General features: G+C 34.8%; 1 protein-coding gene across 2 annotated transcripts in view; it reads right to left on the bottom strand.

Moving 5' to 3' along the window:
• Positions 1–25962, bottom strand: part of TNKS2 (tankyrase 2) — a 58809-nt gene that overhangs the window by 3231 nt on the left and 29616 nt on the right. For both annotated transcript variants that reach the window (XM_072625144.1, XM_072625141.1), the window contains 14 exons: positions 25856–25934; positions 24057–24228; positions 22533–22612; positions 20539–20684; positions 19963–20128; positions 17173–17392; positions 16439–16548; positions 15683–15871; positions 13542–13791; positions 11962–12044; positions 9762–9882; positions 5498–5595; positions 4534–4608; positions 906–1011 (listed from right to left, as the gene is read on the bottom strand). In XM_072625144.1, the coding sequence (XP_072481245.1) occupies positions 906–1011; positions 4534–4608; positions 5498–5595; positions 9762–9882; positions 11962–12044; positions 13542–13791; positions 15683–15871; positions 16439–16548; positions 17173–17392; positions 19963–20128; positions 20539–20684; positions 22533–22612; positions 24057–24228; positions 25856–25934 (1895 nt within the window). The remainder of the gene's footprint in view (positions 1–905; positions 1012–4533; positions 4609–5497; positions 5596–9761; positions 9883–11961; positions 12045–13541; positions 13792–15682; positions 15872–16438; positions 16549–17172; positions 17393–19962; positions 20129–20538; positions 20685–22532; positions 22613–24056; positions 24229–25855; positions 25935–25962) is intronic.

The raw sequence follows: 25962 nt of genomic DNA, 5'->3' as shown, positions 1-25962 counted from the left end.
TTTATATAACTCTCTGTAGCATTTTGAGCCCTAGATCTATGTTCCATCTCTGTTTAGGGTAGTACTATAATAAAAAGCCGTGTTTTGTATTGGTATTGAAAAATCTCACAACTTCCTGAAATTATTTCTGGCCAAATGAAACCAGTAGTTATACTATATCCTCCCTCTTTTTCTACCCAAGTTCTGGCCCCAACAGATTCTAAGGCAGACCTCTAAAGTTCCATAAAATGCTAAATTTATAGGTAATACTTAACATGATTGATGTAAAACTGAAAGGCCAAGTAAAACGTATGTGTTCCTAAAAGACTGAGGCTGCAAGAGTTAACTGAGCTTGTACCATTAACTCAAAGAAGGATTAACTGTAGAAAGCCTCCGTACATAAAACTTCCACTTCAGTTAAATCCTTACTTTGTTCAGAACTTTTGAAATTAAATTTGAAAAGAATGTAGGTATTTTCCTACTTCTTCTTTTAACTCAGTCGGTGAATTAACTGAATTATACTGTCACTTTCTAAAATATTCTAACAAACAAAGTCTGTTGAATTAGAAAAATAAAATAGAAATAGCCTAGAAGACTGTCATCAACCATATTTATTCTATTTTGGGATTCACCCTTGGTATAACCATTACAAAGCACACATTTGAATAAGCCACATGTTAATTATTAGATCAGGATAAAATTTATTCAAAGCTAATATTAGAAACCATTTGCATCCTTGGAAAACAAATTCTACAATCAAAGAGTATGAAAATTAATGCAATTTAAAAATTAATACTGCTAAAATTGAATTTACATCAAGAATAGAAAAGAAATTATCTTTTAAAACAGATGGCTTATCTAGCCATGCAATTTTCTCAGAATGAAGAACAGAGAATAAAGTTATTCAAATTGCTTGGGGATCTTACCATGAAACAGCATTCTTTCATTTGCATGGTTATGATTTTCTTCAGAAACCTCTTTCCTTCTGTGAGTGTATCTTTCCCAGAGTTTTTTGTTACAAACTTTCTGAATCTGCAAAAATAAAACCAGAATTCAAGCCTCTAGTTTGGTATTATAGCTATCTTGTTCATCTTAGCCAAACATTTCCATATTTTTTAATTGGAAGGGATGCAAAAGTGATTTTCTCCTAATAAAATGTTTCATTTGTTTGAGTCAAGTTAAAAATACTTCAAGTCACAAAAATTACACACACAACAAAAGTTTGGAATTTAAAGTCTGTAAAGGAAAATAAGGATTTTAAAAACTAAAGTTCGAACTTTAGTAAAGAAATAAAAATTATATTAATAATAATAGTTAACATTTGTCAATCACTTTTGGTTTGCAAAATAATTTAAATACATTTTTATTTAATCCTAACAAGGTATATGTATACTGCTCTATTGTACAAGAGGAAAATGGTTGACCATGACCACCAAGTTATTAGAAGTGGGATATAACTACAGATCTCCTGAATTCAAAATTCAGCACTTTCCCCACTAGAAATACACAGATTTTGAGACAGTTTGACTACCATACTCATAAGATAAACTGATTCTAATTTACAGCTTTTTTTCCTCACTGAGGTAACCAGTGTAACTAAAGTAATTTAAAGTCTAATGTTTATGTATATAATAAACACTGTTAAAAGTGCTTAGAATTTTACCTTTTTATGAAACTAAGAACATAGTTGAGACATCAAAAATATCTTAATTTCCTTTAAGAATTGTTTAAAGTCATCACTCAAAAAAGAAGAACCAGCCCTCCCACCAAGACACCTAAACATTCTTCTGTCTGGCTAAGTAGCTGAAAGGAACCAATGTGAATGTTGCCAGCTGTGTTCTCAAGATTTAGCAGTCCTAGAGCAAGACCATTTTTCCATGCTCCTTTTCTGAGTGTGCTAGAGCCCCCTGCTGGTCTTCAGGTACTGGGTGAAATTCAGAAGCTTGAGGGGATGACGTGGAATGAAGTACATGTCATGTGCTGGTGGTAAATAGGTTATTTTAATTAAACTACCCAAGATACCATTATGGACGTCAAAGAGCACAAATCACGGGCATGAAAATAAAGATAATTTAAAAATGATTTTTTGAAGGACTACCAAATGACTGAAAACATTAATTCAAATAAATGCTTTCATTTGTAGTGCACTATTACAACCTACCTCCAACAAACTTGCATGTATATAAAATTTTGTTCTGTAGTGAATTTTCACCACTTTGTGAAGTATTGCAAATTTTATTATGGCCAACTCATCTTAATTCTAGTGCCTTCCCTCTGTTATTTTCTATATATCTCATACATAATCCATTTGTACATATTTGCTTATTGTCTCCTCCGTTAGAGTGTGAGTTCCTTAAGGGCAGTATCTGTATTTTGCTTCTTCTTGTATTGCCAAAGCTTACTACAGTGCCTAATACATATCAGGGATTTAATAAATGTTTACTGACTGCCTGAAGAAACTGAGTCCCAGAGAGTTTAAGACTTGTATAGGGTTACAAGGCTGTGATCTAGCCAAACTAGCCACTTTAAGCACTAACCTACTATGCCTTTTATCCAATCATCTCCTTGTCTAGATGAACACACTCTGCCTTTACCCCCACCTTAAGATGCAGCTCAAGTATCATTTTCTGCATAATCCTTCTTGACTCCTCCAACTACCAAGTGTCTTCTTCCCTAAACTATTTTGTATTTAATTATTCTATACACATTTGTATTTACTAATTTTATAGTTGTTATATATTTATGTTTGTACTTATCTCCCTCATTAGAATATAAGCTTCTTCCCAGTACAGACTTTTATTCTTTAACTTTATATCCCTAATACCTAGCACAGTAGCTGGACATACTGACTGAGGTACAGACCAACTCAGTCCAGTCCTTAAGTCCAAGTCCATCGTTCTTTACACTAGATGACCCTGCTTCTCCACTGATGTTAAAGAAGGGTAATCAAAGTCTCTTGTTTATTTGTGGATAATCTAGGGTATCTTATCTCTACTGTATAGTAAAGAAAGGCCTATATTAGGACATATGTAATAAAGTATTGACTGGTAACAATGACTAATTTCCACAAGTGACCATGTTTAATAAAATTAGAGACCATCTGAACTAGAAGGAATATTAGAGCTCTATCTCACTTCTTTATAGTGACAGCATATGATACTTTAAATAGGAAGTAGTAAACAAATTGACTCATTATTTCAAGAGAAAATATAGGTTAAAAAAAAAGTTTAACACAGTTGCCCTCAAGCTTCTAGATAAATTAATGAGTTGTTAAGGAAAGGTAGGAATACTTATAGTCCATTCCTAAGCTTATGAGGTGATATCCCTATATAAAAATATTGAACTGAATGGGCCATTAGTCTGCTCCAAGTAAACAATTTGTATTCTTAAGTGAAAATTGATTACAGCCAAGAGGGCATTAAGAATATTAATTTTAACTGACAATTCTACACTGCTTTGAAATTTACAAAGTTCTATTTCACAATAGCTCTGTGAGGCAGGTTTCACAGGTGTTAATAACATCATTTAAAGAAGAATAAACAGCCTCAGAGATGCTAGGTGCCTTGTCTAGTCAACACAGCTAGTAAGTGTCATATGATATTTTAACTCAGGTTTGGTCAGCACTCATTTATGACACAAATCATCTCCCCAATTTTTTTTGATCCTGCATTCCATCAATAAAATTCTTTTGACTACTCCTCCCAATATGTATACATATTAATAATTATATAAATGCACAGATATACTAATAACTATGTACTTTCTAGAAATTAAACTGAAGACTGAAAAAGGATGAGCTAAATATGTTCACTGCTTTAAGAAAATCACTTACAGCTGTGTGGAGGATGGATTGGAGAAGGGAGAAGTAATTGTAACAGTCCAGGTAAGAAAGATATGATGAGGGTAAAGACCTGAACTGTGGTGGTGAGCATTAGGAGAATGAAAGAGGACAGAGGTGAGTGATGTCACGAAGGTTGAAGAGACAAGTTCTAGCAATTGACTAGACAAGCAAGGCTAGGAAAAGTGAGGAGGTAAGGATCTCATACAACTGGAAGGTAGTTTTTTGGCGAAAGATAATGCAATGAAATCTGTGATGCAGATCACCACCTTCCACACCTGCTTGTTCTGGGCCACTAAATATAAAAAGTGGGTTCTTGTGGTGAAGTCGGGACTCTCACTGGGTGCTACTCTGGAGTACAGGGCTGATCAAAGACATGAGTAAATTTGGGAATAGGATTTGGAGATGTGAAGGGAGAGGGCTGTAATTTTACCTGCAAAACTGCTGCAGGTGCCTGAGTCACTTCAGCCCCAGGCTTATTTTCAGCCACAAATGGAGGGAAGTGGGAGAGCAAGGGACGGATGAGTGAAGATGAGCAAACAGGGTAGTGTAGTTGTGTTGGAGTTAAGCCTGTGATTAAGTATTGTGGAGGGGTTAGTGTGTGACTCACCCACCCACCTTATGGACTTATGACACCACCACCCTGGAATTATACCAAAGTTCTCATTTTAGAGACCAGTGAAACATTTAACCATCATAGTTAATTAAAAAAATACCTTAAGAATATTATATCTATTAAAGATTCCACCAGCATGACCTCCATCTCTGTGTTCTCGCACTGTACTCTGCATCTGAAGAAACCACAACTTCAAGATTAATGTAAATTATTAAAAATTATTTATCTAATGCTTTACAATTTATAAAATAGTTCTCTCATAACCACGTTGTGAAATAAATAGTACAGATATTATTATTCTTCGTGTTTTACAAATCAGAGAAAAAAACCTCAGAGGTTTAATAGACTTCTTCATAGTTAAATCATTTAACAAGATTAAAAACAATCTCACTTCTGATTCTACAAATACAATGCATGAATCATTTTTATCCATCTTCAGAATATAAAACTTTATGAAAAACACTTTTAGCCATATTCTCCAAACAGTCGATTTTTTTAGGTGAGAATGAGGATGTAAAGGTAGATTAAATTTAATAACTGCATCATTTGTGACATAAATCAAACATGCAGCAAATGACTTCTTTGTTCCAGTTCCTTCTGCTTTAATAAGGAGGTAGGCCAAAGATTTCAGTCAGTTATGATCTAGATAGATATTTCTAGGACCACTGTTTAGCCCCAGACATTGGGAGGCACTGCTGATGAATACTTTTCTTGGATTGGAGGTTCTGCTGTTCCCTCTTCCCTCCATCCTGCCACCTCCTACCAGACAATCTATTCTTTAACAAAATTCTATACTGATTTTACTCAGTTCTAGGACTCTGTTAATAAAATGAAGGTATGAATTGTAAATATATCTGAAATGCTGATTTTTAAACCTATATAGTTAGTAAGGTGCTGGGAAATGTGACATACCTTTATTACAAGTTATGTCTAATAATCTAGAATCCTTCAGAAAGCGAATAGAATGTTAAATCTGTAGTAGTTGTAACTAGAAACTTTTAACTGAGTCAGCCTTGAATGATGCCGGTCTATCCTTTTCAAACACAAGTTATGTGAAATCATACCTCTTCTTCCACAGATTGAAATTCTTTATCTTCAGGAGATAGATCTATGAGAATTGTTCCACTACCAGAAGTATTCAGAGTCAAGTATGGGTTGAGACCTACAAAAAACATTTTAAAATTATTATAAAATGCTTTTCAAAAAACAATTTTATCATTTGTAACCAAAAATAATTGCTTGCATCCAGGAGCAACAAGTGTAAAAACAGATTTAATTGATCCTTGTTGGCAGAATGTGTTGGCCTTGTAAGTGGGTAAAGACAATAGATACATTCACAGAAGAAACGATCCAGAGGTTGCAGAACTGAATGAGACGATTTGTGATAAGAATCAATGACAAGCACTGGACAAAGAGTTGTATGATTTGGGTTTTAATCTAAGTTCTACCACCTATGTCTATGTGACTTTGGATAAGACTGCTAACTTTGCTGGGCCTCAATTTCCTCAATTCTAAAACAATGGGATTGTGAACTAGATGATCTCAACGTTTCCATTCAGCTCTAAAATGTCTATGACTCTAGGTAGCTACAAACTATCAATCATTATTTCATTGATTCTGCTTAAAAAAAAATCATTAGAAGTAATATGAGAATGTAGTAAAAGTGTGGCACATGAGGCTAAGTAAAAAATTACTTCCTTTTACATTTTGCTTCAATTGTATATTTACATTATGGCTAATTCTGTTTTTCATACTTTTAAAAAAGTTATAGAGAAACTAAAGAGAGACACATAGGAGAGGAATACAAAAAATAGTTCCTTTCAGGTAAGACACAGATTATACAGTCCAGAGATGACTGACAGATAACTTGGTATTTAATTTTGAATAAATTCTCAATAATTTTTCATGTCTACTGAATATGGCACAACAAAAAAATCTGCTTATCGTAGGAGATAGTTTAACTGAGCACAGAGCTTTCTGATATCAGGTTAATAAAATAATAGAAAAGACAATTGATTGAGACTAGGGTCACCATCCTGGAGCTTTCAAGATCTTAAGACACAGCTGAGGCACAGTAGAAAAAGTGTTAGGCCTGGAGTTAGGATGACCTGAGTTTAATCCTGCCTTAGTTATTTACTAGCTCTGTGACCCTCAAAGCCTATTTCTTCATCTGTAAAATGGTACTTCACAGGGTTGTTGTGAGGCTCAAATGAGAATATAATGCAAAGTGCTTTGTAAATTTTAGATGACCCAATAAACACTGTCTTACTGTTGTTATTATTGTTATTTAGGAGAAACAGAGACAATTATTTGCTCTTAGCTGGCTTAGACATTCACTTATTTAAAGGTAAATAATGAAGCTTTCCTGGCTTCCTTATTGACTTCATCATTCCTCACTTGATAACCTTCCTTTCTTGTGGGAAGAACAATCCAGCTGTCTCAGGTGGAGAACACCTGAGACGTGGACCTGCCTTTCATTATTTCTTTCCTCTCTGGCAATGTTCACATGTCAACTGCCCAGGGGTTTTTTGGTCTTTTGCTACTCAACGCTCCATTCTACCTCAGAAAACTATTTCTTATACACATACCCACCCTCTTTAGTTCTCTTCCTCCTTTCCTTTTTACCTCTAGTTTCTGTCCACTTACATCAAGAAAATCTTCCTTCTGAGACAGGATTAAAACCAAGAATCACCTACCCAGCAAAACGAAGTATAATATTTCAGGGGAAAAGATAGAATTTCAATGAAATAAAGGACTCCCAAGCATTCTTGTTGAAAAGACCAGAGCTGAATAGAAAATCTTACCTTCAAATACAAGAATCAAGAGAAATATGAAAAGGTAAACAGGAAAGAGAAGTCTTAAAGAACTCATTGAAATGGAACTGTTTACATTCCTACATGGAAAAATGTTATTTGTCATAAATTTGTCATAAACTCTTTTTCAGTATTAGGATAGTTAGAGGGAATATAGGTGTGTATAGGTAGGTATATATGTGTATATTATATATGTGTAGGTATGTATATGTACATGTGTGTATGTATGTATGTATACACACACATAGACAGAAGGCATAGGGTGAGTAGATTATGAAAGGAGAATACCTAAAAAAATAAAATTTATTGTGGAATGGCATGTACTAGGAGTAAGAGAAAGGGAGAGGTAGAATGTAACAAATCATCTCACATAAAAGAGGGAAGAAAGAGCTTTTACAATGGAGGGGAAGAAGGGGGAGATGAAAGGAAATAATTGAGCCTTACTCTCATGGGATTTGGCTTAAGGAGGGAGTAACACACCCTCAATTGGATATGGAAATCTATTTTACCCTGTAGGAAGGCAAGGGGGAAGGAGATAGGGGAGGGAAGATAACAGAAGGGATAGTTAACTGGGGAAAGGGATAATCAGAAGCAAACACTATTGTGGGAGGACAGGTCAAGGGAGAGAATGGAATAAATGAAGAGTAGAACAGGACAGAGGAAAATGTGGTTAGTGTTTTACAACATAACTATTATGGAAGTGTTTTGCATTGTTACACATGTACGATCCACATTGAATTGGGTGTTTTCTCAATGAAGGTGGGTAGGGAGGGAGGGAGAGAATATGGAACCCAAAGCTTAAAGAATGAATGTTAAAAACTGTTTTAGTATGTAACTGGAAATTAAGCTATACAGGCAATGAGGTATAGAAATCTATTTTGCCCTTCAGGAAAATACAGAGGAAGGGGGAGGGAAGAAGGGTGGGTAATAGAAGGGAGGATAGATTGGAGGAAGGGGTGGATGGGATGCATGCTGTCCTGAGGTGGGAGGTGGAGAGAGATAGGGAGAAAATTTTGAATTCAAATTCTTGTGGAAGTGAATGTTAATAACTGAAAAATAAAAAATTATATATTAAGAAAATCTTCCTTCCACTATCTTCCTTACATTTGTGAGACCAAAATAAAATATAGTAAAATAAAAGGAGATAACCATGACTGAGTGGTGCTACTGAGAAAAAGGAAAGTCAAAAGTTTTAAAGTGAAATTAAACCTAAAGGATCAGGGCCATCAATCCCTTCCTCAAATCTGAAAGTACCAAAAAATTCCATTTAGTACCTTCATAAAGCATTTAATTCCTTATGTTCCTCTAGTGAACCCTCCTTTTTCCTTTGAGCACCAGAATTCTAGGTAAATAAAATAATTCATGTATCATGTATTTTTTTTGGGTTTCATGACCAGAATACTGCAACAATACTATTTCCTATGTTATTTTATATTACAAATATACAGCACTTCAACTACAATATGAATTAAATATAGCCTTTTGTGGGCCAGTCTAAGAACCTAGTCACCATTTGTAGCATTAATTCTATGAGAAAATATGTTCAAAGTTCAAACATCTTAAAGTTACAGGATTTTTTTTAGCACTGGCAGGGATTTTGGGGAAATCATTTAGATCAATCTTATCATTTTAGAGGGAAGAAAAGTAAGAAGAGAGATCATATTGGCTAATAACAGCATTTCTATAGCACTTGAGATTGGCCAACCGCTTCATATATGTTATGTCATTTAGTTCTCACAACAAACTTGTGAAGTAGATGCTATTATCCTCACTTTACAGATGAGGAAACATGCAGAAACAGATTAAGTGACTTGCCTAGAATCACACTATTGCTAAGTGTCTAAGGCAGGATTTGAATTTGGGTTTTCCTGACTCCAAATTCACATACGTCACTTAGCTGCTTTCTCAACTTGTCGAAGATAACACAGTAGCACAACTGGGACTGGAATAGCACCTAACAGTTAGAAACTGCCTCAGAAGTAGCCAGAAAGATCTGAGTTCAAATCCAGTCTCAGAAGTTTTCTAGTTATATGTCATTATAGAAGAAACTAAAAACTTCTCAGCTGGCTTCCCCATCTGTAAAATGGAAGAATAGCAACTAATTCACAGGATTCTTCAATATTCAGTTAAAACTGCAGCTAAGAATTTACAATATTGGTGACCAATGGTTGTCCAGCTCTTTATTTAGAAAGTTTATTCTTATACTGAACCTAAATCTGTCTTTTGGTACCTTCTATGCATTGTTTCCAGTTTGACTTCTGGGACCAAGTGGAACCCCTTTTCCACAGAGAGGCCTTTCAAATTTCTGAAGACAGTCATTAGGTTCCTCCTTACAGTGTGTCTTCTCTAGGGCAAACATTCCCAGACCTCAAATTCTAGGAACTGAGCTTTAGCCATAATGACATGCTGCCTTTCCAGAAAACAAACTTTTGGAACACAAATATTTTTAAAACTTGGAAATGTCTATAACCAGATAATAAAGTAATGAGAACAATTATTTTAAAAGAAATGGTACCTTGTTGTCCAGAGATAAGTCTTTCAACTCCTTTAATGATTTTATGCCTATGCCCATAAGCATTGATCCCAATCTCCTTTAACTCCTTATGTCCCATTTCAACTAAAATATCCAATGTGATCTTGTTAAAAAAAAAAAAAAGCACAACATTTAGTTAAGAACGGAAATACATCTGATGGTATGTCATTATAAAGAATATTTAGACACATGTATACAATCATTCTGAAATATTTTCAATACTTCAAAAATGGAAGTGATCTAATATTCATACTTTAGTATTGACTGTGAAGTTAAGAGAAATTAAAGAACTGAGAAATAAAATACCTAAAATCTAAAATTAATTTAAGTACAAGAACTTACTTCAAAATCAAATAGCAAAACAAAAATGTGTTTTCAACTCATTGTGAGAAGTCAGAATTAAGCATACTATTTTATTAGGGACTAAAACCTGGAAGGCTAGAAATGACCAACTCCACTGTTTATATTCGATTTCTCTCAGATTTACTACTTTCTCCCCACTTCAGCCATACCTGATGCATCCCCTTAATATAGACCTTAAGCCCAACCCTGACTTGGTCTTCCTTATTCTGGTCTCTCCATTCTGATGGTGACAGTAATTTTCAAAAAGGGACATTGATCACAGGACCAGAGTTTTCAAGTTGGAAGAGACCTTATAAATCATCTAATCTGACCCTTTCAATTTTAAAGATAATAAAATAGAAACCCAAAGAGATGACATGATGCTGTTGAGATAATACAGACAGGAAACGCATGAGCTGAGATGTGAACTTAGATTGTCTGACTTCAAATCCAGTTTTGAGAAAGAACATCCCTCTATTTTACCCACCTCGTCATTACTGTCAGAAACTTCTTTAAGGCAATAAAGATCTGGGGAAAGGGATGGAAGTTGGGTGGAAGAAGGGAAAACGCCATAGAGAAAAGGAATCAGAAAGAAGAGGTTAGAGACATTATAGATCTGCTTTAGGCCTTTGTTTCTATTCTAGATTTGTTCCTGACTGATAACTGTGAAGTACTTCACATAGTGGTTGGAAGGACTAGAGTTCTTTCAAGGGAACTCCAGGTGGGATCCAAGTGGCTTCATCCCTAGTCTACTGCTTCTTTCATGTCACCATTACCAAATTTAGATATTTAAGTGGTTTTAAAACAATGCTGCATCACACCCCTTCACCTAGTAAAAAACCTGTCTTACTGCCTTTTACCTACCCCTAATGCAAGTAACCACATAAATATAAATTATGATGATTCCTTTACAAAGTCTGAGTTTCTCTGATTGGCTTTTAAGAGCCTCAGTAATCTGGTCCTATAATCTGACAAGTGTGGGACATTGGAAAGAGCACTGGATTTGAGGACCTGGGATTCAATTCCAGCTCTGTTGCTTACTCTATTGACAAGTAACATCATCTCTCTGGATTTCAGTCTATAAAACAGGAGGTTTGGATTAGGCTAGATAATTTGAGGTTCCTTCCAACTCCAAATTCACTAAGGAAATAATGTTTCCTCTAACCACTTCTCCACAAACTAATTCCCATCTCTTAGCTTTTGAGGATCTTTTCATCAGAAATATTTTTCCTCTGCTCAACAAATCCCCATCCTGTGAGGTTCAATTCAAGGCTTGCTTCTTCCAAAGAGCTTTTCCCTGAACACTACAGACTAAATTGACCTTTTCCTTCTCTGAATATCTGTAATATAACTTTACACTTACATATTCCTTTCTAATTGTTAGTCGTTAGTCCTATCTCCCTAAGGCAGAGACTTTGTTGTAATACTTCTTTCACAGCACCTAGCAGAGTTAAAGCACAGAACAGATGCTCAATAAATATCTGCTAATTGGTTACAACAAAAATGAACAAATGGTAAATCCAAGAATATCTTTAAAAACTAAAGACCCATAAGAGATGACTCATTCAATTTTAATACATGTATAACAGTATTAAGGAAATAATCCATACTCCAACAAAATGGTTGTAAACCCTAAAATCAGAGAAAGTAGAAACTATGAGAACTGCCTATGAAATTTAAAAAAGAAAACCTTGAGCACCAAATGTACTGTTTCCTTCTCAAAGTAGATTTAATATTGTTCTACAGATTGACTCAAGTGACAAACTCATTTAGGGGAAAAAAACCTAGGAACAAAAATGCAATACTACGCCAAACCTAGTTATAAAATACAGCTACTTACCTGTTCTCTATCAAATACATCGATTAAATGTTCAAGTCCAAGATTTCTTACAAACTGATTTATACTAAAATCTACTCCTGAAACTGGAAAAGAAGAAAAATACATTAAATCTCATGTAAAGCAGCATTTTGCAATCTGTGTATTTTTAAAAATTTCACAGCATTTAATTATTTTCACAAGATCAATACAGACATAAGAAAGAACATTAAGAAAAATGCTTAATAATCACTTAGATGAACAATACTGACTTGCATTGCTTCTTAATGACAAAAAAAGTGCTAAGATTTCAAAATCCTTAAAAATTAGTTGTGATGAAAGAAGCTTTGTGGTTAAAAAAAAAAAAAGACATCTTTTAGCTACACACTCTAAAAAAGCAGTTTTGCCTTATGGCATATTTATGTTTGCTGCACTGAGTTCTAAATATATTCTTAAGTATAGTTACATCATGTACAAACTATTCTTCTGAACATTGTTAGATATTTTTGAAAATATGTGAACTAAAAATATCACACTATAGTGCATGACATGATCTGACTAGTTAATTTCCAAATGACTTACAGAAGAAACTCATAATTGTACTGAATTCAGTTGTCCCCATAGACCTCCAATTTTACATGTAGATTGGGGTGTACTAGCATAGGTAGAAAACATTGTCTTTGCTCATCTAAAGAGTGCTAGGCTTGGTGTCAGCAAGATTTAATGTAGTTCTATCTCAGCAATGTGATCTTGGATAAGTTACTTAACCTCTCTTTAGTCCTCAGTTTCCTTACCTGTAAAGTGGGGATAATAATAGCACTTACTTTACAGGATCATCATAAGGATCATTTGGGTTAAACATTAAATGCTTTTCAAATTTTAAAGTACTATATAACTGCTAGCTATTATCATGATTAGCCATAGATACTCTAAACACAATGAGGGGGTGGGGAAGTGTTCTGTCTTACCAGGTGGAGGAGAGAGGAGTCCAGACATTTTTTTGTTTACATGCTTTGCTTTCTTTAGAGTCAAAATTACCTGGGGTGGGGGTAGAGGGTGTTTCAGGAGATAGTGCTATTGATATCCTATACTGGCCCCTATACTATGTTATCTTGAGTAGCTTATGTGTTTTCAAAAATATCTAATAATATTCAAAGTAAGGTTAAATAAGACTTCAGAATATATTTAGAACTTGGAGCTTAAAGCATAAAAATGAGTGTCCTATTTTTAAATGGAGACAACCATAATGTAAAACTTTTATGCTTCTGTAACAGTGCATGGAACATAACTATTTACTGGCAAAACTATCTGTCTAACAAGTGTTGCTAACCTTCAGAAAGAATATTTATACTTAGAAAACATTATTGAAATGGTAGTGTCTAGTTTATTAATTCTTGCTTGGAAGGAAGGATATATAATAAAATGATGACTATTAATTCATTCATCATAACGAAAAGAAAAGCAAAAGTTCAATGTTCTGATAGCTGAATTAGGTAGTGATTTCTGCACTTCTAATTTGAAACATTTTTTTCCAACACTCATGCAAAATACTGATGTGAAACAATAATCTTCATTTAAAGCTTTTCACTGGAAAATTGTCTCACCTTCCTTTTTTTCCAGACCAGAAGCACCCTCTGTTCCACTTGAATTAACAACTGAAGAGAGTTCAGAAAAACTACCAGATAAATTGTCAAGACTGCTGGCTGCAGAGAGGGTGGAAGGGCTGGAGGGAACTGACAGAGCATCTGATGTAGCGCCGGTGCCTCTCAGACCATTGATGACTTGTGGTTTGTAACAACATGGCAAGGCAGAAGGTGGCATGGCTGCTGTCAAAAGAGCGCTGACATCATCTGCCTAGGGGTCAGAACGGAAAATCACAGATGCGATGAACAGTCATCTCTATTATACATCTCTAAAATACACTAGAAACAGACATATTCTTTTTAAAAAAGGCTATTTTGTAATATTTAAAGATGAAGGCAAACAAGTCAACATTCAGGAAAACCAAATATGCTTTGGAAAAATCAAGATAAATTTGGCAAATGTAGCTCATCATGAGTAAAATCTTCACTTTGACTATGACTAAAGTGTATGGAGAATGGCATAAAAAAAGATGAAGAAAAGGCTGACTTAACTGTATTGGCATTGCATCAATGCAACCTCTTCAATCTATACTTTAACCAAAGTGAAGGACAATGTAACATTTTCAGGAAAAGGTTCAATGCAATGTTACCATGTTTGTCTCCAGAAGCAATGCAATTTTTAAAGTAAACAACATTCTTTTCTAGAGAAAATCTCTTTGGCTGGCCAAATGTCCTCAAATCTGGAAGCACAATAATTTCAATTTTTTAAAAAAACTGATATTTATTTCCTTTTCAAAATTCAATTAAAACATTAAGTTGCTTTAATATTTACCTCTTTATCTGCTGTAAACATTACCTCTTATAAGACAAAGAGATCTATTTGTTACTGATTATGCTACTATGGCTACTCATTTTTCTCCTCTGAGTTTCTAAAGTTCTACGTCACACAATTCATCATTTAGTTAATACAAATAGTAATTTCTGACCTACAAAAATAGTATGTTTTTCAAATATTGCTTCTAAGGAGACTGTCTGGAATTTGGAACTCATTTTCCTACAGAAGCATTCATAAATCTTCAATTGCTCACAGGAACCTACTTAATTCTTAATTTGGTAATTTATAGTATTTAAACTGCTACAGTTGTCATTATTTCCAGGGGGAGAAGTACTCCAAGCACCAGCTAGGTTTTCTAACCTTTACTCCAAATGAGGAAGGACCTTTATCAGGGGAGCTGGGAGTTGAGAAGAAGGGCAAAGAATATGCGCTTTGGTGGGAGTACTTGTTGGGGTAGATGACAGAAGCTCCATTGGTGGGAAAGGGGGTAAGAAGTTCCTGACAACTGGTGGCAGGGGAGGGATGGGAAAAGGAAGGAAAGATAGAAGGGAAATTCACCTGGAAAAGTAACAGCCAAGAAGGAAGAGAAATGAGTGGGACTCATTTTATACGTTTTGTTTTGTCTTCACAAATACAGTAAACTGTTGAGCTCCTTGAGAATAAGGACCTACTTTTTCTATATTTTAAAAAATGAATCTGGCATAGTGCCAGGCAGAGAGTAACTATTCAGTAAAAACTTACCTGACTGAATATATCTATTTTTTTTTAACATTAAAAAACCATTTTATTTTTCCCCAATTACATGTAAAAACAATTTTTGGCATTTGCTGGTTTTTTTTTTTTTTTAAGTTTTAAGTTCCATATTCTATCCCTTCCTTCCCTCTCTGAGGAAGTAATGAGATATCGGTTAGACATGTGTAATCATGAAAAACATTTCCATGTTTGTCATTTTGTGCAAGAAGACTCAAATAAAAAAAGTGGAAAATAGTATGCTTCAGTCATATGTATTAGTTTTTATCAATTAATTTTTAGTATCTGGAAAATAAAAACTTAACACTGAACTGACAGACTTAGCCCACGACACTTTAGGGCAGAATCCTAAACTCGGAGTAAGGTGATCTCCCCTAAACTCCTTGTCACAACAGTCACTAGCTGTGTGAAAGTTAGTTAATTTCTCCGAGTCTCAGTTTCAAAAGAGATACTACAATTGCACGACCTCCCTCAGGTTTGCTGCAGAGAAATGCTTTCTAACCCTCAAAGCGTTCTGCAAACATAAGTTATTCTTAGAAATCCAGCTGATGTCAGGAACAAATAATCCACGGCTTACAGTAACCAAGTCCAATGGGGTTTGTCCTTCCTGGTTTTTCAGAGTAGGGTCAGCTCCATGCGCCAACAACAAGGCACAAAGTTGGGTTCTTCCCTTCTGGGCTGCTTCATGCAGAGGGGTGAAAGCCCATTTATCAGTGGCGTTTACACAAGCATTATACTTGATCAGTAATGCTGCTACGTCAACATGCTGTGAATGAGAATATATGTGGCATTTAAGATACCGGTTTTTTCTATCACACTAGCTTCTCAAGAAAGAAACTACAGTTATATGCCATCTTTATTTCTTAAATGTACTCTGAAATTTTAAAAAAGGGTTGTACTCTTTTTTAACATTATAAATACTTAGTTATCATCATAATAAATTTTGGTAACTTGAGAAAACCAGTTAAAAGAATTATATTGCTTTAATCATTTTCTAATTTTGTACAAGGACAGCTACTGAATATAAGAGTTGCGCCTAATTATTCATACTATTCTACTGAAGGAGTTCAATATAATTTGAATTTAAGAAATCGGGAGTTGTACAAGTTAGTACTCTATTACAGGCAGGTCTCTATGACCTCTATAGATCTTCTAAGCTATTGCAGCAAGATAGTTTACAAATAAAAGGGGGGGGGGGGGGGGGGGGGTGAGGAGGGGGGAAAGAGAAGATGATGCCAAGGTAGACCTGGGAAAAAGTTTACCAGCAGGCTACTATATTAAAACTTACTTTGAAATTCCCATAGACTTATTTAGGTGTCAAAGGACAGCTTACCCCATATGATGCTGCATTATGTAATGGAATTAGACCACCTTTGTCCTGGGCATTCACATCAGCTCCATGTTGCAACAGATATTCTGCAACTTCTAAATTGTTGTAACCAGCTAATAGAGAAAAAGAAGGGGGAAAAGTTAAATAAAAAAGTCAAATACAGTTATACTTTCAGATACATAAATGAAAAATTATGTGTAAAGAGATTTCATAACGAAAATACCATTCTGTATAGTGCCAGAAATTACTGACAGCCAAAAATATTTGAGAAGAGAGAAAACACATTTCACTGGAAAAATATAGTGAGAGTATTAAAAACAAAACATTCCAAACTTCCTTATAATGCTCCATTAGCTGTATCTTACAGGCATTCTTCCAGGCCTCTTTAACATAGTTTAAATCATATATTTAGAGATGGAAAGGACCTCAAAAGTCATCTACTGCAAAACTCTCTTTTTTATAGATGAGAACACAGATTTGGAGATGTTAAGTGATTTATCCATAGTCACACAAGTTCTCTGACCCCAAATCTATTGTACTACTCTGTTGGTAAAGCTATAGTGAAAATATAATACTTTATACATGTACTAGTAGAGATAGGCAGTTAAAAAAAAAACAGACTTGGAATATGAAAGCTTTAAGTGGATTAATGTATTTCTTGTGAGCCTTAGGTCCCAATTTATTCCAAAAGATCTTTACCTGTCACTATAATGAATTTGGGAAATTTATTCATTTACCTGCTAAATGCAATGGGGTTGAATGTCGGCCCTGAGTATCCCGGCAATTTACATTATCAGGTGAGGATAACTTCTTTACTCTGGCTAAGCAGCCCTTCTTGGCTGCATCTAGCAAAGCTGCATCTCCCCTAAGAAGATCCTGGATGTCTGTATCTCCATCTTTAACCAGGTCCAAGGGAGTATTTCCATCTCGATTTTTCTTTGTAGGATCTGCTCCATGCTAAGCACATGAAAATCAGAAAGGTATGAAAACTGATTTTTGTCAGTAGAAAAATCAATTTAATTATGCCAAAGAAAAGTATCTTGCTTATTCTCTGAATATATGCTTTTAAGGCTAATTTTATTTTTACTATTTAATTTACATGAAAAAATAAGAATAAGAAACCAAATCAAATCTGCAGACTGTTTTAAAAGACAATGATTAATATTTGTAAACACACTCTGCAAACTTCCATTCATTTTTCATTAAGAATTACGTATGAACTTGATGCTTTATTTTGGATGCAGGTTTAATGCCAGTTATAGTCTACTTGAGACCTAAATCAGGGCAAGGGCTACTCCACACTAAGAAAATTGCAGAGCTGTGAAGTAATTAAGTATATAAATACGTTAATAGTACTTCTAGACAATTCTAAGGTTAAAAGCCTTAGGAAAAAAATTTAAACAGTTACAGTGAACCACTAACTCCGTAGGTGTGAATAAAGCTAAATTATAAAACTGACTCTAGGAAAAATGTCGATAGACTGTTTTAGGATGACAGACTGTATTAGCGTCTTAAAAATGATAACCAGAGAACCACCCCAAAAGGTACAGTAGAAAACACACTGAATTTGGAGTCAAAATGACTGAGCTTCAGATTTTAGCTGTTCTCCTTACTATCCATGGTGACCTCAGGCAAGTCCCTTAAACTCTGATCTTCAGTTTCATTTATAGGATGAGAAGATTGGAAGAAAGGACTTCTAATGCTCCTTTCTGGCTCTGAATCTTATGAGTACCTCAAAGGATGAACTATTCTGTGTGATTCCAAAATTAATGATTCAAAGGAAGTAAAAATTTCTTATAGAATTATACCATTTAGAGATGGAAGAGGTATTAGAGATCATTCGTCCAATGATTCCCAACATTTCTGACTATGAACATCATTTGATTAAAAAAAGTCACAGAAGATTTAGTAGTATCAGACCTTAAACTCTAAAGTAAGAGCATTGTTGAAGTGTAAAATAGATAACTTTGATTATTTTAAATTAAAATTTTCTTGTACAAATAAAGCCTATGCAGCCAAGAAGAGAAGGAATGCAGAAAATTACGAAAAAAAAACTTTCATAGACAGTCTCTCAGACAGAATTGGGTTGGGATACTGCTGTGGTGTAGGAAATGATTAGCTAGTTTGTTTAGAAAAACATGGAAAGACTGGGGACTTATGAAGGAAGATGCTATTCACCTTCGAAGAAACAGATAAGAAGCAGAAATAAGCATAGTGGTCTCATGCATGTGTGACCACATATGTGTATGTTTATAGACATCTATGTGTATATATATGTATGTGCATACACACATGTGTATATGGGGAGAGAGGGAAGCAGAGAAGGACAGAGAGGGGGCGGGGAGAGAGGAGAGGGGAGGAGGAGGGGGAGACAGGGGAGAGAGGGAGGGGGAGGGAGGGAGGGAAAGAAGGAGAGAGAGAGAGAGAGATCCACACTTAATTATAGCCTTCTTTGGGAGGTGTTGAGGGAGGGGAAGAAAATAAAGTAAAAAGTGCACAGCCAAGAACAAAAGAAAACCTACAAGGAAGAAAAGCTGAACAGCTTTGAAAACAATGTGAAGAATTTATCATATAGATTTTCTTGAAATGGAAATTTATCACTTTATACTGAATCCTCTTTTATGTTCTGCTGTATACACAACAATGTTTTTTTCTTTTCTTATTTTGTATTTAAGCTTAAAATAAACTTTAAAGCTTACAAAAAATGTTGTGTGATTTCACTGAGATATTAGTTATCTATTGATTTTTCAACAATTTCCTTTGAAAGATGAGGAAACTGGGGCCCGTGGTGGTGGTGGTAGCAATAATCATAGTAATAACTCATAATTTTATATTATTTCAAGGCTTGTGAAGCTTTTCTCCCATAAGAACTCTGTGAGAAAGGTAAAATGCCATTCTCATTTTACAGAAAAATCGATTGTCTGAGAGGTTAAAAGTCCGTCACACAGTTATCAAGGAATAGTACATAAATTTGAACCCAATACGGGAAATTTGAAATAGTATGCCTCCCTAGACAGAATTAGATAATGAAGCTGGTTCTTTTTCTTAGGCAGTTTAAGTTTATTATTGTTACTGGAAATATCATAGGCTTACAGGATCATGAAAGGGAAGAGAAGGGGAAAGGAAAAAGCATTCATATAGTACCTACTAAGTGGAAGGTACTGTGCTATAAACACTTTACAAGTATTAACTCATTTAATCCTCATGACAACCCTGAGAGGTAGGTGCTATAATTACTCCATTTTACATTGAGGAAAACTAAGGCAATCAATGGTTAAATGACTTGCCCAGAGTCACATAGTTACTAAGTGTATGAGGTCAAATTTGAACTCAGGTCTTCCCAATTCCAGGCCTAGTTCTCTATCCAATTTGCCACAGGAACTCTGGGATTAGTCTCATCTCCTTGTTTGACAGATGAGAAAAAAGAGGCCCAGAGTAGAAGTGCCTCATCCAAAGTCATATCATATCATTAAACATGGTTCATAAATTACATGCATTATATATAATTCAAATATCTGACTCTATACCTGTAGAAGAAGTTTACAAATCTCATATTTTCCTTTTGCTGCAGCTTCATGGAGAGGTGTGAATTTCCATAAATCAGCTACATTAACCACTGCTCCATGTTTAACAAGTAATTCTGCAACTTCATAATGCCCGTAAGAACATGCATTGTGCAAAGGCACCAGGCCACTAGAAAAAAATTAAACAGTCAGGGGAACAGATGGTTGCTTTTCAAGATTTTTTCCCAAGTAATTTGTTTACAAAGTTACTGACATACAACTAGGTATAAACAGCACTAAATTTCCCAACAACTTTAATTCTATGATTAGTACTAAAACAGAATATCAGATGTCTTTCCTTACAGAGAAAAAATGCTTCTAACAGAAAATAGAAATTGTTTTCCTCTACGATTCCAAAAAACTGTAATGCTCTGCACATAAACCTTTATAAATGCTAGGAAGCAGTTGAACTGAAATGTGAACTCTACATCCGTATCAAGAGACAAAATTCTTGGAAAGTAAAAGAGCCATACAATTCTCATGAATCAACTTCTACTAAATTTAGGGGATAAAAAAGAAAACAAGGTCATGCTTAATTACCCTTTATCTTTAGCATGCACATCAGCTCCATGTTGTAGCAGGTATTCAACCACAGACACTCTGTTGTATCCTGCTGCAAAATGAAGTGGCGTGGACTGTCGCCCTTCAATGTCTCGGCAGTTGACGCTCTGGGCAGTACACAGTTTCTGTAGAATGTACCAAGAATGTTAGCTGGCACATTATCTGAAGAAAATAAGCAGTGAATTTCTTTGTTGTTTTACTAATCTGTGAAATGTTCAACTAAGTTTCTGATGACTTTGCTTTGTTCTTACTTTTATAATCTCCCCTTCAGTACCATAAAGCTTTTATCAAAATCCTTACCTTCAAATGCTAGGATTTATTAAAGCTGATACATTACAGAATTACTACTATTTTATACAAATAATCTAATGAAGACATATGAAATTTCCCATGATATTTCAAAAATAATTTGTATTTTTTAAAAAAGATGTTATAAACATGTGGCATGCCAGTATTGGGGACAGAGAACTGATCTAGAAGTCAGAAGACCTCAGTTTAAGTCTTGCCCCAGAAACAGAGACTGTCTGACCCTGGGCAAGTTACTTAACCTCACTGTGCCCTCAGGCAGCTCTTTAAGACTAGGTTGCTGAGAAGGTGCTCACTTGTTCCAGGAGAGGAGGTTTTTTTGTCCACTAGCAGTTCCAATTAAATCACAGGTCCAGTCTCTAACCCTAACCCACATACATACATACATACATACATACTATAACCTAGCACTCCTCACTGTTCCTCTTATTTGAAAGTATACTCTTTGTGAGTAGGGATCATTTATCGTTATATCCCTAGTATCTAGCACATAGCAGACAAATTCTTATTGATTGATTGCTATATATCGACAACAGAACTGGTCCAGAATTAAAAAGGATAGGCTTGACTGCACTTGGTAACCTGGAAAAGTGCTACACAAATCCTCCAGACCTGAACTGGTATGGAAGATAACATGTAAGAAAAAGCATTATCAGAAAAGAAAGAGGGCTAGTTGTGTAGTGAAGCCTAATAGATGGATAACTGCATTAAGACCTAAAGGAAGTCCTCCAGAAAACTGGATAGCTGCATTGTGGGGAAACTGGCAGAAGAATATGGAATAGAATCCTTTAGGTGTAGAATGTGTGCACAGGCTAGAACTGGAACATTTGGAGGGAGCATGCTGTTCAATAACGGATCCTCTGAAGTACTGACAAACTGGAACTTGTTCAGGGAAGGGGAAGACTGTCTCCCACAAGGATCTGCAAGAACTGGGGGAAATTTAGTCTGAGGGGAAAACTATGGGGGGCTATGGTAGTTGACTTTATGTTTTCATGGAAGTTGTAAGAGATAGATTTAGGGTTAGTGGATGGAGAAAAACTCCTCAATAAAAAAAGTTCTCCCAAAGTGGGTGCCTTGAGAGGAAGTGGGTTTCCCATTAATGAAGGTGTTTCTAAGTGGAAATAATCTCAGTTAAGGGTGTTGTAGACAGGATACCTATTTAGCTTCAGGCTGGATAAGAAAATCTAGGATCCTTTCCAACACATTCTGTAAATATTCTCCTGAGGACTGACTCAATATACTCAAACCATGCCAAGTGAATCCCCAAAAACCTCTTTAGACAAAACATTTGGTTAAAAACCTCCAGAATTTATTATACATTTAATTAATAGTAGTAAAGTAGGAAAGGAGTAGAAAATATAGGATCTAGCTGGGCCTTGTTTAGGGGAAAATATTTATTACACCTTTAAAGATCTTCTTAGGTATACTGATACAAATGTCAAATTGAGGGTAAATCTTTTTCTTATATTACTCAAAAACTCTTACTTAATAGAAGAAAGAGATGATGAGACACACAGACACATACTAGCAAAGAACAGAAGGGAACTTAAAAATTTATTTAAGAATTTCGAAGTAATATGACACATCATATTCTCTAGAGGGAAAATCCAGATATTCTGAACCACAAATTTTAAAAATGTATGAAGAAAAACGAGTTTATATCTTACTTTTACAGTTTCTACATCTCCAGCCTTTGCAGCTTCCAGCAACTGTCTATCTGCATCTGAATTACTCAATGGAAGTCCCTCTAAAAAGAAGAAAACATACTTAATTCCTATGTGGAACATAAGAAGTATCGATCTGTTTCTCTGTTTGAGTTGTTTTTTCTTTTTTTGCCTTTTCCCTGACTTTCTTCTAGCATATAGTTAGAGGGGACCGTGCCAGATGAAAACTTGAACAGTTTTATTTTAAATCCTCTACACATCTAGATATAATATGGTTATGTGAGAATAAGTGATCACGTATAATTCAAATACCAACTAGCCACAAATTATATGGTAAATGGAGGCCTACTGTATAACTTTGTTGGGTTAATCTAATTTATCATTACAAATAATTTGAAATCTCAGTCAAAAGTGAGACTAGTACTTTCAGGTATGACTTCTTTCCTTCCTTCCCTATGAACAATACTGTGTTACCCCTACGTCACAAAACTTTGGCAGCTGAGTAAGTTTCATATATGATACATAGTTAAGTTAAACAGGTCATTCTAAGCCATCTCACAGTTTAAAAATCGGTCAGTCCACAATTAAATATTATACAATCTCCTTACATTTATTTAGATATTATGCAAGGGGAATTAGGTGGACAGACCACGGGTACTTTTCATACTGATGAAAGGGTCTGGCATCCAGGTACAAGCATCATAGGGCCCACAGTATATTAAGAGCAGGTATGACTGAGAAGAACCTGTTCATCATCTTTTATCAAGCTGTTTCAAATGAACAAAGGGGGTACAACTAAAATCCTGGCAAGGCTCCCTAGCAGTAATAGAGAGGCAGGAACAGTACAATGAGTTTCTAAAAGGGTAAAAGACTCTCTGTAAAGTGCATCCCATGTGAACTAAACCAAAGACAATGCATGTGCTTCTTGTACGCAGATCCTAAAAATGTGGAGGGTAGTATTTTTTTGCTTATCTTAAATCCCCTTAGGAAACCTTTAAAAATTCATGGCAGCGATAAGTAATCTCGCCCTAGCTGACTACTTTTCTGTCAGATATTCTAGGTGAATAGATACCTGATCTAACTATTTAATAGTTAATATAAATCTATTTGGTAGTCAAATATTTACTGAATGTTAACTAAATGGCAAGGCATTGTGCTAAGCACAACATGCCTCTTATATATAAGTATATACAACAGAAATAAAAGAGAATAAAAAAAGATGTGCCACTGTTTAGAGTATAATACTCATCAGAATTGTTGCTCCACTCAGAGATCCTAATAAACTTTTAAGATATGAATTAAAAACTGATTATTCACCTAAGCAACCAACTTTAAGAGAACAGACAATAACAATCCAAATTACGATTAGCACCTAAGAAGATATGGTCACTAAATAAACTGATCTGGCTAGAAAAGAAATGAAAAACAAATTCAGGAATTGTCTTCTTTGCCTATTTCTACATTTATCAGCTAAAAGACTAGATAGACTTTCTTTTTAAAGGTCCTAATGATAAAACTATTTCATACCCTGAAGAAGTTGCTGTACATTTTCATTTCCCATTTGTAAAGCTGTGAAGCCTTGAAGAGAAACGATTGAAGGATCACATCCATAGCTCAAGAGAAGTCGGCAAGTCTGCAAATGACCACAGTGTGCAGCTCTATGGAGTGAAGTCTGACCAAGATTATCTAAAGCATTAACCTTAAAAAAGCAGAAGAAATGTCACTGAGATTGCAGAGTATATTAAATGTCAAGAAAGAGAAGTTAGTTTATTTATTCATAATTAATTCTAAGCTGCTTCTTTAGGAAACAGTCTTATATAACCTTTAGTTACAGCAATTTTAAAAGTAATATACAGCAAGATTTCATCAATGTACAAACGTTAATTACAAATATAGAAATAGTTCTCTATTTAGCATTAAGATTTTTTTCTTTAACAACAATATTTTAAACTTTGTACTGGCTTATTTCAGTGGTACTATCTGATTATATAAAGTAATATCACTAATTATATGATTTGTACTTTTGGAGGGAGATGATGTAAAAGAAACAATTAAAGCTCTTGAGTGAGTTGAGGTCACTAGGACATTTTGAGAAGTCAGTCAACTAATTTATGTAATAGGGTGGTCAATTTGTTGCTGGTCACAACAAGCATGTCTCAATGATCTTTAAATGACGTTACAAAATAGGTTACTTTTTATTTCTACTGGAAACTGAAAAGGAAATGGATAAACTAAAATTTCTTTGAACAGTAAACATAATTCAGGGCAATTATTACAACTCTTTAAATAATATTCAAATACAAATTTCCATTAAATCATTCCCAAATGAAAACTTGAATTGGCTACCATTTCATTCTGTGTCTTCCATCAATTTTAAGCATCAAATATTTTGATACTTTAGTAAGTCAAATACATTAAAAGTGACCACAAAAAAAAATTGGACAAGATAAAATAAATATAACTTCATTTAGTCTGTTATAGCAAAAGAAATGTAGAGTGGACATTAGTAAGTACTTTCACAAAATAATTTGTGGGACTTTGGAAGGCATGGCAGAGGGGAATAAAACACTTATTTCTTTGAGAATATCTTAATATTAGAGTAGGCAGATTTCAAGGGAAGATTTTAATACATCATCCTTATTTGGGAACAGAGGGAAGTTCTAGATGGTGGTCTATTATCCCTTTTAATATGAAATGGTACACTGCAATTTATCTTTTACCAATTATTTTAAAAGGTTATTGGGATATAAATGATTATTTTAGGTCTTAAAAGGACAAGAATATAGCCATTTGTACACCACATGTCTATCATGTTTCCTCCAAATGGTTAGCTAATTTAAAGTTACTAATAACAATCCTACTGCAACCACCTTCATACCTTCTCATTTAATTTAGGCCTCCGTATCTTGCCTCTTATACTACTATAATAGACTTCTCGCCTTTGTCTCTATGACTTTGCCTGGATAACATTTCCTGAACAATTTTCTTAAGCACTGTGGGATAACGGGGGAAAAAACTTCTGGAATTGGAGTCAGGAGAGCTCAGATCAAAGTCCCATCTCTAGACTTTTAAAAGCTTCTTCCAAAGCTCGGCTCAGGTGTCCTCTCCTTAACGAGGCCTTGTTTGATGCTCCTTGTTGTCTGAACTCTGCTTCCACCCTTGAAATGACTGTGCTAATTTATCTGTGTGTATGCTGTATCCCTCAAGTACAAATGTAAGCTCCTAGGAGGTAGGGACTATGTATTTTCAGCACTGAGCATGGCACCTAGCATGTAGAAGGTCCCTTAATAAATGCTTTTTGAAATCAATTTGATTGAAAGAGATACCTTTGCTTCATGCTTCACCACTACTTCAACAACATCATTATGAGCTTTTTCAGATGCCACATGCAGAGGAGTCAAGAATCTTTAGAGAAAAAATAAAAAGTCAGTGA

This window comes from Notamacropus eugenii, chromosome 1, assembly GCF_028372415.1.
Source record: "Notamacropus eugenii isolate mMacEug1 chromosome 1, mMacEug1.pri_v2, whole genome shotgun sequence".
Classification (NCBI taxonomy): domain Eukaryota; kingdom Metazoa; phylum Chordata; class Mammalia; order Diprotodontia; family Macropodidae; genus Notamacropus; species Notamacropus eugenii.
The sequence above is the reverse complement of the archived record's forward strand: the minus strand, read 5'-3'. Positions and strand labels throughout refer to the sequence as shown.